The sequence below is a fragment of the Daktulosphaira vitifoliae genome, unplaced genomic scaffold (assembly GCF_025091365.1).
Source record: "Daktulosphaira vitifoliae isolate Bord-2020 unplaced genomic scaffold, ASM2509136v1 Scaffold_1, whole genome shotgun sequence".
Classification (NCBI taxonomy): Eukaryota; Metazoa; Arthropoda; class Insecta; order Hemiptera; family Phylloxeridae; genus Daktulosphaira; species Daktulosphaira vitifoliae.
This window is the reverse complement of record NW_026099572.1, coordinates 48,616,827-48,632,055: the sequence shown is the minus strand read 5'-3', so window position 1 is coordinate 48,632,055 and position 15,229 is coordinate 48,616,827. Positions and strand designations below refer to the sequence as shown.

The 15,229-nt window shown below is 26.4% G+C and overlaps 2 protein-coding genes across 2 annotated transcripts; both read left to right on the top strand.

Moving 5' to 3' along the window:
- LOC126907582 (uncharacterized) lies at positions 1-2,152 on the top strand. The gene is made up of 2 exons (XM_050688957.1): positions 1-133; positions 691-2,152. The coding sequence occupies exons 1-2, from the start codon at positions 127-129 to the stop codon at positions 1,005-1,007; spliced, it is 324 nt and encodes a 107-aa protein (XP_050544914.1). The 5' UTR covers positions 1-126; the 3' UTR covers positions 1,008-2,152.
- Positions 2,153-5,862: 3,710 nt separating this feature from the next.
- On the top strand, positions 5,863-15,109 carry LOC126906794 (probable RNA helicase armi). Its single transcript, XM_050687659.1, has 14 exons — positions 5,863-6,282; positions 6,366-6,625; positions 6,974-7,166; positions 7,225-7,385; positions 10,870-11,013; positions 11,264-11,410; positions 11,490-11,607; positions 11,690-11,852; positions 12,266-12,788; positions 12,852-13,051; positions 13,466-13,633; positions 13,710-13,993; positions 14,080-14,325; positions 14,660-15,109. The coding sequence occupies exons 1-14, from the start codon at positions 6,172-6,174 to the stop codon at positions 15,023-15,025; spliced, it is 3,084 nt and encodes a 1,027-aa protein (XP_050543616.1). The 5' UTR covers positions 5,863-6,171; the 3' UTR covers positions 15,026-15,109.
- The last annotated feature ends 120 nt before the right edge of the window (positions 15,110-15,229 follow it).

Below are 15,229 nucleotides of genomic sequence, written 5' to 3'. Positions count from 1 at the left end.
TATACGCAGACATAAAGTGAGCCTTTTACGAAACAGGACACGTAATCAAAAAATGAAGGAAAACATTTAAATTTTTTTTCTAATTTTGAGCGTGGATGCTAAACATAGATCACACAAAATTAAGCAATGAAAGGTGAGTCCTAGTCAATATCAGATTAAGGAAAATGTAAAAATATTAAATAAATTCTTTGAAAACCCCGAATGGCGGAATTTTAAAGACATTAAAAAGGTTAAATATCTCAGAAAAGAATATACTAAAGAGAAAATTTCCGAAATACAAATAAAATCAAAAAAAATTTATATTAATACACGTGTTGCAACTTTGTTTCTTGCATGTACATATGGTAAAATTTTGAAGAAAATATTCTTCATCATCAATCATTTTGTTCAACATTGTAAAAAATCTTTTGAAAATAAGTATAATAACTATGGATACTTTTGCACTAACATATTTTTAGACACTATATATAATTTAGTTCCAATGACAACGAAAATAAAAGATGCCATGGACGCTATTGAAAGCTTTCATTATAACCCTTGATATAATAATAGGACCACACATTATATTTTTAGTAAAACTTTTACATTATTAAAAGAAATACCGGAGAATTATAAGAAGTCGTTAATTTCACAAAATGATCCATTATCCAATAAAAATATATTAATATACTGCAATCGATTTTTTTTCAGATAGAAAAAATGAAGTCAAATTAGACATAAATATGTTTTTCAAAGTAGTGCCAGAATGTTTGAAATCAGCGTGGACTAATTTATTAGAAAAATATAACAATCTATTGAAAAATAAACAAGAGATCTATTTTTACGATTTCCTGCATAAAGAAATTAATGAAATTATTAAATCATCTATTGAAGAAAAATATGATAAATTTGGATTCACTTACGATCAGGACACTATTATTAATCAAATGTTACCACCAAATCCTAAAAAAATGAGATTGACACCACATAAATGTTTTCCAGACCTTAAAGTAGAAACCATACCATAATAACGACTATACTCAATTTTTATTAAAAGATTATATCATCTCTTAAATATTTCTTCTATTATTATATTATTTTTAATTTTTGATTTATTACGTGGTAAATAATAAAAGAATCACTTTGCATACTAATATACTACGCCGGGCACGATAAGTGTTTTGCAGAAAAAATATTACATCAGAATCAGTGTAAAAAAAATATATTAAAAATCAGGAAAATTCAAAAAGAGAATATAGTAAAATGTATTGAGTATAAGGTTGACGTTTGTTAATGAGGTATTCCCTTTAGGCCTATTCAAAAATTATTTTAGGAGGGTATTTAATATTACTTAGTTAAACATGTTATAGAATTTTTTTTGCTAAAAATTAAAGTAATGATGAAAAACCCAGCACAGAGGGGACGTTGCATAGTTTGATCCAGTATAGATTTAATCTGACAGTTGTGATGGTGTCACGTTTTCATAATCGTGAGAATTATTTTAATAAAATACAGACAGCACATCCGCTGCCTGAGACTGATGAATTAACAAATAATATTTATTGCCAAATCGGCAATAGTTCTAATTATTATAAAAACCCAATAGACCTGACCATCGTGGTCAGTCGACTCCAGTGCCTTGTGTCATTCATCAGTCTCAGTACTCGGTTGTCGCTGTCCGGCTTACTGTTTAAAGTAAAGTCTTTGTTTATTCCTTTTCAAACCTATATACTCTTTTCCTCCACATTTCAGAGTACTTGTGTCTTGCACTTCGTCTGCACCTCATACTTTGGGCTCCTTTTGCGTACACCTGGTATTTGTGTCTTGCACTTCGTCTGCACCTCATACCTAGGTGTTACTCTTATTCTCCCTTCCTATAACAACAGCCTTTCGACACCCACAGCTAACCCGGAGTGTCAGCCGAGCACGGTGACTGCTGTACGACAACACGCATGTGAATACCTAGACAGCAGGCACCACATCATCCTCATCTTCATCTTCGTACACATTACATAGTTACACATTTACACTTTTACCTTTTTTCATTTTACTGTGTTACGACACAGTGATTAAAATCACTATCATAAGAAACGCTTCGATGCAAATCTGTAGATAGTGTTTAATTCTAAGAAATTGATGCATAATTACAAAAGCAACATCAACTTCTATTTCCTTAATTATACCCAGATTAGTAATTCTTTTAATTATAAATTATATAATTTTTAAAATTAATTGTTTTCAAATTATTATTGATTTTGATTTTTATATGTTAAAAGTAATCATTTTGAACCTACTTTATTTAAAAAAAAAATGAATTTGTTACCATAACTTTTAACTCAACTGACAAGTTTGAAATTGATATTATTAAATAGAAAAAAATGAAATTGTTAAGATTAATATGCAATCAGGAAATGTTATAATTACTATTTACAGTACATTTATCAGAAAAGTTCGATTTTGTTTACATTTTTATCGTAATAGATCACTTAAATAACTTAAATTTAAAAATTACTTTTTCGACTTTAAAAAAGTAAAAAAATTTTAATAAGTTTAATTTCGTATGTCTTATGAACTTTATTCTATGTCAATGAAATTATATAATATTCATGAAAGTCAGTGTATTCCCCTAATAAGATATTTTAAAATAAAATAAAATACAAAACCCAGAATTTTAATAAAGAAATAGCATATTTTTGAATACGGTAGTCATTTGCGCATAGAAGATAGGTCGTCGGGACATTTTTTTTTTTTAATTCTATAGTACATGTCATAAGCTTTAATTTGATATATATTTAAAGGACGCAGTATTTCCGGAACATTTTCAAAAGTTAAGTTGAAAAAGTTAGTTTTTGTAAAAAAGTTGCTATTTTAAATCCCCCCTGTGAGCAGAATAAATGTTAGATTTTCAAAAAAAAATGATATTAAATGAAAGAGAAATATCTAAGATATTTTTTTGTGACTATCATTTATTTTCTCTGCTCTAACTTGACCTACTCTTTTCAACGATACGTCAAATGACTACAATTCGTATCTAGTTGAAGATATTACTCTCAAAAATTGAAAAAAAAATTCTAATTTATCAATTAAACAGTTAGTTATTACATCGTCTCCATAAAGACAATTAAAATCATTAATTTCTAATGTTTTCAAAATATTTATTAACGAATGAAGTTTGATATGATAGGTTTCAACTACAAAATTAAATCATTTTACTTTGTAATTTAATAATTTTTTTACTCTATTTGTGTGTGCTACTACTAGACTATAATATTACAAATTTTTTTTTAACATGTTGCTATATAAATCATTTCTAAAAAAATGATTGTTTTTTCTGCTGAATTAACAATTGATTTTTACAAATATAATCAAATTTTATAATACGCTCAATTGAGTAAATCTTTTTAATAACTTTGTTTTGATTGGTTCATTTAGTTAAAGTAAATCATTAAAATTAATTAAGTTCTCAATATTTCAATTGTAGAATCTTTTCAAACAACAAAAGTTACTAGGAAATTATTACTATTACTTCTATTTAAGTTATCTATTACCATAAAAATGCAAAAAAATATTTGTTACTCTGATAAATTTACTATAAATAGTAATTGTAAAACTTTCTGACTGCATATTAATCTTAACGATACAATTTTTTTAATTGTCATAAAATTTTCTATTTAATGATGTCAATGTCAAACTTGCCAATTGAGCTAAAAGTTATAGTAAAATAAATTATTTTTTTTTATTATAAACATTTACAACAATCTCCTTTAAACGATTAAAAAATAGGTTAAATATGTCATTTTCCTTATTTTTAACATATTAATAATCAAAATCAGCATTAATTTAAAACAATTTTTTTTGTTCTTATTATTTTTAGCTTTTTTTATATGTAAATACTATTTTGTAATAATATAAAACTTAGAAGTGATAGAAAAAGTCTAATTGCACATTTGAAAACATCGCGAAAAGTTGATTTAGAATAGTATATTTTTGTTTCTGATGAAGTTCCTTGTAGTCCAGTGTATAAAATATTCCCAACCAAATTTTGTTTTATTAATAGTTGAATTAAAATATGTATAATGACATACTAATAGTCCTCATTGATTGAAATTGAGCTTTTTTTTTACAGACTCGCAAAAGTTCAAAAATATGAGCTTTTTAAATTTTCTCAAAAAATATTTAACTTACAAAAAAAGTTTTGTACTAAAATTGTAAAAAAGATAATTTTAAACAAAAAAGGTATCTTATATTTTTTCTTTTTAACAAATATTTTCGAGTTACATTACATTTAATATGAGTACTAAAATTTATATTCCATTTTTTTCATTTTACGGTTACTTTTTTTTTATCATGTTATACATTAGACACAATGTTATAAATGCATATGTGTGTATGTGTGAGTTTATTTATTTATTGTATCATTTAAGTGTCGTGTATATTAAGATACAACTGATAGAGTAGGTAATTGATTTGACACTATATTGTTTAAACCCAACTAAACGCTAAATTGTACATTCCCAAACAACAATCATATTATGTCAATTCCCACCGGAATTTCTGGTAAGCTTTTTTCTTTTTCTTTGCCTTAATCCAAACTACTTGGGGTCGGCCACCTATATCCCAAACTTCCACTTGACACGATCTCCCACATAATCTACGCTCACATCAGCTGTCCTTATATCGTATTCAATAGCATCCCTCCATCTCTTTTTTGGGCTTCCTCTACCTCTTCTTCCTTCAACATTCATTTCTATAACTGTTCTTACAGCTTCCAATTCTTCTCTCCTCATAACATGACTAAACAATCCAAGTATATTTTCTGTCATCTTATCTACGATTGACGCAACACCTTTACTTCCTCTTATATGCTCGTTCCTTATCCTATCTTCTCTAGTCACTCCACTCATCCAACTAAGCATTCTCATCTCTGCTACACTTATTCTCTGCTCTACTTTCTTATCAACCGCCCAACACTATGAACCATACATCATAGCTGGCCTCACAATTTCATACTGAATTTAAAAACTATAATTAGTATTTATTCATATATTATATTTTAAAATCAAAGAACTACTAATCAGGATATAATTAAAGAAATAAGAGTTGATGTTGCTTTTGGAATAATCCACCAATTTCTCTAAATAAAACACTATCTACAGATTTGCATCGAAGCGTTTCTTATGATAGTGATTTTAATCACTGTCAGATATCATCTATACTTGTCCCATCTATGCCTCGTCCACACTGTGCCACGACCCCACTGTGCTACCGTTTTTTTTTTTTTGTTAGTGTATATCAAAAATAAAAATATTAACGTTTCTTTAAAATACTGGGGCGTAATTAAAAATTTGAGTCTACGGGGGTTGAAGCCACCATTACTTCAAATTACATAATATTATGTGTAAACCCTTTTATTTTATCGCATTCATAAAGTCAAGTTTATCATATAAAACGTTTTTTGAAATAATAACTAGATAGTATATTTCTCTATTTTACATTACTTAAGGTATCTCAAATTTATTTTGAACACAATATAAAAGGCTATAATGAAATATTAAGTAGTCATTTATACAATTTACTAAGGATAGAAACTATTAAGAGGGCTTGACAAATTCTCATAACATGAATTCTAGTTTTGATTGTAGAAATACCAACTTTTCATTTTAATATGAACTAATTCATTTTTAGTTTTTGCTCATTAAATAGCTAAGTTTATTCAGTCCTTTCGATTATTTTAATTATAAAACAGGCTAATTTTAATTTATAGACAAAAATTGTTGTCTATTTTCATTTGATATTATATTTTCTGTCAGTACGGTACTGAATTATATTTTCCTTATCAATACCGCTGATTGATATTGAAATACACGTGCCATGTGACCTCACTACAAAGCAGTTAACAATATGAACTGTCTGATGAATTATGATAAATTATTTATTTAGTTTTTAAGTTCTTGAAAAAGTTCATATTACAATAGTAACGGTATTCATTTTTTTTCTATTATAGAAAATTAATTTTTTTTCAATTGCGTAAAGGTTTTTATTATAGTTGACTATATATGTTATTATTCAAACATCTAAAATGAATTAGTATTATATTAATGACATAAATGATTTACAAAAACTACAATTTATATTGTATTCTGGTTACTCAATTAAAAAAATATGTAAAAAAATTAAATTATTGAAATCACTATGTCTGTTTTGAGTGGAATTTGGAATTGGGTTTTTGGAAAACAAGAAATACTTGAACGTCCAGCTAACTTGCTCTTTGAAAGAGATGTATCTTCAGATAATGATTTTTGGGTAATTTTAAAATCAACTTTTAGTAATACATAATTATAGATAATTACTAGAATAGTTAAAATTAATATTTTTTATTTGTTTAGATTTCATGTATTTTGGATCCAACATTAGATATTAAATATGTCAACGGTATAATAACAAAAATTTTAGATACTGACAAATGTCTGATCAATGATGTTTACCATTACCAACCAAAAACAGACAAAGAAATTCGTAATTTTTCCTATCTTGAAGTTAGAAGTCCTGTGAGGGTATCATTGTATAGAAAAAAAGATTCAAATGAAGAATGGAAAGTTGCTAGTTGTTTTTTATCTAAAGATGGACATCATACTCAAGCAACTAGGTAATTTTTTTAGATTTCTTATTGCTACAGGAAGATTAATGTATAATATTCAAACTTTAAAATTTAAGTCTTATATTAATAAATGGGAATAAGCTTGATAAAGTTTTGAAGAATATCAGCTAATTTCACAAATAAATCAGTTCTACAAATATTGTTGATTATAACAATGATATATTATTATAACACTATTTAAAAATAATGTTTTATAATATCTAAAAAAAGAACTTTTTTTTTGTTATATTTAAAAGTGGACAATTTGAATAGATTAAATATGTTATAATTGTAATATAGTTTTTGATAACTACTACATCCTAAAAACTGTATTGTCTATTTTTGGTAATTTTGTAGATTGAGAGCTCATAGGCCAGTTAGTGTAGATTATGAAGAACCTACAATTGAAACAAGTATTAATAAAAACAAAGAAGTTACAAATATTAGCAATAATATACCTAAAACTTCTTCAGAAGAAAATCTTATTTCTGTTGAAGTAATTGGTGATATGCCAAAAATTATTAGTTATGAACAAGAATCAACTATACAGGTTTCTTCAATAAATTTTATTTAAAAAATGTTTCTAACAAATTACATTTTTTTTTTAGATATTATTTAGAAACAACAGCTTTGTAGTGAAAAAAAAAGTGTTAAACTATAAAACTATGCTTGGTAATAAAGCACAGCTATCAATCTCAAATAAACCTGAGTTACCCATTATTCTTGATATTAAATCTCAGTATATTTTTGATATTAATTTGCATGGAAAGTAAGTTTTAGTTAGGATTGTATTTAATGGTATCACATTTACTATACATATCTACACTAGTTCTTTTTTTTTTTATTAAAATGATGAATTGTTGTAAAATTACTTGTGTTTACATATTTCTCTCATACATTTTTTTAGGATATTAGGAATTTATTTATTATGTTTCCCATAAAATATTGATTTTTTCGGATTTCATGCCATTCCTATGCCAACACCTTAAATAAACTCGACTATTTTGTTCATTGAACAAAAAATCTTTAATTTTAAGAACTTTTTGATGTTAGTTATGAGTTAGCAAATTTAAATACAAAACCTTCTAGAATCAAAATTAAATTGTTAATGAAATAAACTACAAAATTATCAGTTTTAAATTCTTCTATATCCCAAACTTAATATGCTACAAAGTGTGCTAGCCTTCTTTCACATGTTAGGGAGTCAAAAATTATTCTTGGATAAGCCAATAATGGATGAGACTGGTATTATGTCCGGCTTGCACCAGAGACCAGACACCACTGTAATAACTAAAAATAAAGTTGATGGGGATGGTATTAATAGAAAAGAATGATAATGTTATCATTCGTAAAGACATAATAAATACAAGTACTTTGTTTCTAGTTATTACTTGATTAGTGTAGTTAGTGTGTTAAAACTACTCTTACCTGATATTTGCCGGAACAGTGATGATAGAATCTAGGCTGGTGATTTATAGTTGTTTGAAGCGTTTGTTCAAATTATGGGAGTTGTGTTAATAAGAGGAGAATTATATGGAAATTATATAAACGTATAAATTTTTAAGCAAAATGTTATTTAATATAAAAAATGTACGTTTTAGACTAAATAAGGAAAGTTAAGACTATAGAGACATAATATAAAGAATACACTAGAGTATGTATGGAATAATCTTAAAGAGTTACTTGATAAAAGAAATGTTGAGTGAGAAAAAGATATAAACGAGTGAGAGGAAAAACAGGGTCTTCAGCCATTATATAATGTGCCACGAACAGCATAAACGGGGATTGGGCATCTCAAATGTGTCATACTTTTTTATTGACACATTTAGTCATCAGTCCGTATTCCAATAAACGCAAAAGAATTATTATTATTAATTTACCTTTTTTAATACTTTTGTGGTGCCTTGAAGACTCTGAGAAAGACAATGACTCATGGCTACTTTATATTTGCCAAAAGTCAGAATTAAATATGTAATAATGTTAGTGTATTCTTTTCTGTGGTCTGAGAAATAAAAGAGGTATTGATTTTGTAATATTCCAGAGGAGAATATTACACCATCAATAAAAAAATCAAAAGAAAAATCTCATTGGCACTCTGGGGATCAAACCCAGGACCCCTATGCCGAAATATACGTTTCTACTCACTAGACCAGGCCGATCCCCTTAATGAAATAAACTTCAATTCGCAAAAAACAATTTTATTCTAATATAACAATGTTAGAGCTATTTTTTTCTAATAAAGTGCTAATTCAGTGATGTAGCCAAAAAGAGGCTATAGCCTTCCCCATTAACAAATTATTACAATTAACAGTATGGTACTACTAAGGGCTTATAATAACCCCAAAAAAAGCCCTTAACCTCCCCAATGAAAATATCTTGGGTTAGTTCCTTAAAATAACTATAAATGTAGTTTTAAGTTGCATTAAAAAAAAGTAATTAAATAAATTTTGTTGCTGCTAAGTATTTTAGTTACAATAAAAAGTAATTTAAATTGCTTTACAATCCAAAATAAATTTAAAATAAAATAATATTTTCATTGTATTATTTATATACTTAACTACTTTATTTTTATTTGTATATTTCAATATTCTTTACTGGTAAACTAAAATTTAGTTTTTTTTTATCAGTAGGGTATTTATGTCTATTATACTTATCTAATATACTTTATGTAAAAATAATATATTATTTATATTGCCAACATTATCCCCACTATGTATACAAAAAATAATCTATAATTTATGTATTTAAAAATTTATTTGTATTAAAAAGAAAAGTAGTAACTATTAATCATAAGATAGTGATGAGTTAATTTTGTATGCCCTATGTGAAATCTTTTCATTACAATGCTTTCTTTTCTCAGTAGCCCTGTATTTCTCCAGAAGCATACTGAGCTTTTGATTTGCTCAAGGGTGATTTTTGCTTTTTCATTTATGTAGCAATGTCCAGGCTTCCATATAAAGACAATTTTAATTAATTTTTGTTGGGATTTTACATTTTTTTCTATTATAAATGGGATATATCTGAACTCTTTGATAAATTGTAGAGATTTCTAAATGAGTTGCTGAGAATTATGCTACATTTGTGGACTTATTTATTTTTAATTATGTATTCTATAGCTTTGTAGATAGCTAAAGTTTCTGTTCTATGTATTGAGATTTCAGATTTTACTGTATACTTTAGGAGCATGTAGTATTCTGTATTATTGCTAATCCTACTTTTTGGTTTAATTTCGATGTATTAGTGAAGAACTGTGTTCCGTTTTTATGCCTGCTGAATATGGCTCTTAGGTAGCTTCTATAAATTAATAGATTGGTGTTTTATTTTTTAAGATCTGCTAGTTCTAAGTTTATGTTGAGTTGAAGTTTTTAGGGTTCAACCACTCTTTGTGGTTGGACTCTTGTTATCTATTCTAAACTTATATAAAGTTTTTTTGTTTATTGAAGAATTGAGTCTATGTATTTATGTGGAGTTCTTTATGTTTCAACTATCCTCTTGAATGCAGCCTTCTGGTTGATGATACAAGAGAGATAGTTCTAGTTTTTTCAAGTCAGACAGAGTTTCTCCAATTATGTTTCTTATGCATTCAATAGAGCATAAACCTTCAATAGCTAGATTTATATTTGTGTTTGAGACACTATATAATATTTTAGAGTGTGATAGAGCAGCTGAACTGTAAATAAACCATAGAACCATATACAACCATAGTTCTATTTAATACTTATTACATGTGTGTATAGTGATCTCAAGGTTTGCTCATCTCCTCTCTATGTAATGTGGCTGATGTATTTCATTATGCTGACTTTTTTGCTTTCCTCGATTTTTAGCGTTTTATAGTGTTGTATTCAGATTATTTTATTGTCAAATATCACACTTAATATTTTGAACGAGTTGCGATTAGAGATTTTACTGTGTGTATTGTTATTTTAATTTTTTTTTTGTTCTTTTTATTGGTGAAAGTGATGTATTTGTATTTCTGACTTGAAAATTTGAATCCAGTTTTTTAAGATCATGGGGTAAGTTTATTTGCTGTGTCTTTTAGGTACTGTTGTATTATTTTCATGCTCTGGCTTCTACACTAGAAATTGAAGTCACCTGCATAAAAGTTAGCTGTTACGGGGTATTTTTTAAAATTCAACTTAAGTAAGGTTTCTTAATAAATAATTATTTTCCAATAATTATTGTTTTTATTCATTTTACATTTGATTTAATGTTTTATACTGTATAAAATGTGCTAAATCATTTTTCCCTTTTAGATACTTAGGAAGATCAACAGAAAAAGTAGAATTTATTACTGAAGATATAACTTATAAAGTTGGTATAAATATTGAAGTAGTTGATTCTAGAATTGTTCATCCTATAGAAAATGGGATTTTTACTAGAAAACAAATTGATATGGAGTAAGTTAAATCATTAGTGGATCTAGAGAAAGAAGCCCACGACTTGTTCCTCTATAGAAATCTTGTCATTTACTTAAAAAATATTTTTTTAAATGAGAAAAAAGTAATTGGTATCACACGGATTTTCTCATCTAAACAATTATTTTCTCTGCCTTAAAAAATGTCTAGATCCACCCTTAAAAATAGTTAGAGTTAAAATATAATAGTATTTTAAAAATTCAAGACTTAATAATTAATTAATTTAATACAGGAGGTTGTTTGAATTACAAAATGAGTCATTAATTCCAGGAGTTCGTCCTGGTAAAAGAGTTCAATTTCCTAGTGTTAGAATTGGTCAATGGACTATAAGTCCTCAATTAGTCAAATGTTACTGGACTGAAGATAAAAAGTCTAATTTGTATATAAAGCACTATATATTTTCAAGATAATTTTTGATTTTATAATGTACATAAATGTTTTTTTCAATTTGTTTTTAGTATAATGAGTGAGATAAAGAATAAAATTAATAACTTATACCCTGCAGCTTTTGAAACACTTTGCTATCAAAATTATAGAGCAAAATTTCATACACTTTTATTTATGGAAGAAATCGAAGTAAATATTAATTTTAATTATTTTAAATACATTAATTTTAATAAAAATAAACCAATATTTATGAATTTGTTTATTTATTTAGATAACCATAGCACTTCAAAAGTATTCCCAGGAAAGAATTAATTTTGAACCTTTTGGAGAATATTTAGTTCTTAAAATACCTGACCTATCAGAACAACGCCCTTCATTAATATCTGGTGATTTGGCTGCAGTAACTGATCCACCAAACTGTACTAAAAGATTAGGTAATGTATTAATGTTTTATTATATAGTTTAAATAGTTAATCATAAAATATTATTATACTGACTAAAATATTATCACACTCGTGAGTGTGAAGTTTTTGTGAATACTATATCAGATGTATTATATGTTATATAACTTTATTCTGGCTACTTTTTCTTGTAAATGACTCAAAGTTAAATCTTTTTTTATTGATTCAAAAAACTTAAGCAAAACAAAATTGTTTGACACTTTCAATTTAAGATACTAATTGTTCAAATACTTATTATAATACTTAAGAAAGTAAAAATTTATCTGCAAATTTTCATTGTAATACATACATATATTGAACAGATACTGAAATAAAAACTTGAAAAATAAATTATTATTACAAAAATTTTTGATATGCTAGTTATGAGTTAACTCTTATTATTGCAGGAAGTACTGGTTGTTATGAAGGAATTATACATAAAGTTACAGCTGATTCATTATGGTTGAAATTTGATACAGAATTTCATAATATCTGTGGCCATTGGGACTACAGTGTCAGTTTTTTTAATGCTAGAATGATGTATCGAAAGCAACATGAAGTTATTAATGAACTATGGAAAAAAAATAGGTTGGGTGAAGTTTTTTTATTTCCTTACAAAGAAAATATGGAATACCAGCCACCTAAACTTATTTTTGAAGAAGAAAAAATCAAACTGCAGGAAAGTGGACAGTGGAATAATAATCTAAATTCTCAAAAAACTGATATTATGTTACCTCAACCTAAAGTTTTAAAACAAATTAAATGGTTTAATCAAAAATTAAATGTTGAACAAAAAAATGCTGTGATTAATATTCTTAAAGGAGAAGGCAGACCAATGCCCTATGTTATTTATGGGCCTCCAGGTACAGGTAAAACTTTAACTTTAACTGAAGCCATAATTCAAGTTTATAAAGAAATACCCAGAAGTAGGTAAGTCTTTCTTATTTGTTTTTGTAGTAAATACTTAAGTAAAATATGATATTATGTTTTTAGAATGCTGATATGCGCACCAACAAATTCTGCTGTTGATATGTTACTTGTTAAACTCATAGAAACTGGTTTGTTTGATAACAATATAATGAAACGTCTTGTTGGTTATAACCATTATATCACTTCATCGTATCCTGAACATATCGATAAATATTTCTATTTACCTGAACTTGAAAATTCATTTAATACTACTAAAGAACCAGGTTTGGTTTTTAAATTCTTTGTCTTTTCATACTTTGCTTAAAATTTAAGTAATTTCTAGTAAAAAATGATAACATTTTTCACCTGAATATATCAAATTAATTTATACTGTAATCTATCTTTAATTAAATTACTATAAAGAAATGTTCAATTAATTTTTACATCCAGTTATGTCCATTGAGAATAATTGTTTTTATGTTATTAATATTTTAAGAATTTTAACTATCAATTCCATTGGTGATAATATTTGATTTAAAAATATAAAAGGAATTTAAATGCAAGTTAAAATGTCTATTATTGCTGTAATTTTACTATATCAAACTGTTATAATATCTATTATTGCTGTAATTTTACTATATCAAACTGTTATAATATCTAATGTACTTTATAATTTAAAGTAATACTATTTGTTTCAGATTCAAAACTTGTCGATAAAAGAGATATTTTTAAACTAAGATTAGTTATAACCACTGAAGGAACTTCTGGGATATTATATATGATGGGTCTTAAAAATGGAACTTTTTCTCATATATTTATTGATGAAGCTGGGCAATCAACAGAACCTGAAATATTACTACCATTGTGTTAGTATTTTCTTTTAATTTTAAATTATTGTTAGGAAATTGTTTTAACTTAAATATTGCTCTGTTAACTTAATAGCATTTTTGGATCCTTATCGTGATGGTCAAGTCATATTAGCTGGAGATCCTCAACAATTAGGGCCTGTAGTATTATCAAGATTAGCAAAAACTTCAGGTCTTGGACAATCTATGCTTGCTCGATTTATTCACTATCCTTCTTATCAAAGGTTACCTGATATTTTTCCAGAAAGTAATGGTTATAACCCTAAAGTCTTAACTCATTTGATTCATAATTATCGTTCTTTGCCTGAAATTGTTGATGTATATAATTCAATGTTTTATAGTTCATTACTTTGTGCAACAGTAAGTGTGTTTTATGTATTCAAATATATTGGCTATTCAAAAATTAGTTAACTTATTACTAATTAATACATCTTTATTCTTGATAGAAAATAGATGCTAATGTGCCTGAAAGAATAATGTTGAATAATCTAAATGAAAATGCTCATTGGGATCTTTGTTGTAAAGGTCCAGTAATTGTTCATGGCATTAGAGGTGAAGATAGCCAGGAGCCCAGTAGTCCGTCGTGGTTTAACCCTCATGAAGCTTTTCAAGTTCTTTTATATGTTACCAAGTTACTTAAAGCTGGTGTATTAGCTGAAGATATAGGAGTTATCACTCCATACTGTTTACAAGTATTTAAAAATGTTTTTATTATATTTTAGATAGTATTTTTAAAGGTAATTAGGCAAAAATAGTTATTGCTAATTCCCATTCATAAATAATTTCAGCTCCTATAAAAAAATTGAACAAATATCCGAATAAAACAAAATGTGGTTTTTCTTACATTTTACAGATTATTTAAATCATTTTCGTATTACTGTACATTACTAAGTCATATATGAATCTTCTGAATTGTTTTTCAAAGGGAGTCAACTAAAATTGAGTTAAAATATTTCACCTATTTCCCTAGGACAAATTTTAGTCATCTTATTTAATTTATTATTTAATTAATTTTTATTTATTAAGGTCAATAAAATCAATGAATTACTAAAAATGTATCATCCTGATGCTGTATTACCAAAAGTTGGTACTGTAGAAATGTTTCAAGGCCAAGAAAGAACTGTCATTGTTATATCAATGGTTAGAAGTACTTCTACTATAGGAAAAGAAAAGGATAAAAAGTTTGGTCTTGGTTTTGTTGCCGCCAAAGAACGTACTAATGTTTCTTTATCAAGAGCCAAAGCATTGATGATCATTATTGGTGATCCAACTATTATGAAATCAAATTATTATTGGAGACAAGTACTAAACAAAGCAATTGCTAATCAAAATTATTTAGGGTGTAATGTTCCTGACGATAATGAAGATGATATAAAAACAAGTTTAAACTAAATTTTTATATAAAAAAAAAAAAATTAATAATTAAGTTTTGACTATTAAATATATTTTAAGTTTAATTGTTGTAGTATAATAATTCACAGCCAGTTAAAAAATTTTCATAATAAATCATTTGTTTTTAATTTAGTTTTATTAATCGATACTTTTAGTATAAATATTAAAAAAATAACATACATTTTTTTGCATTCTAATCAATAC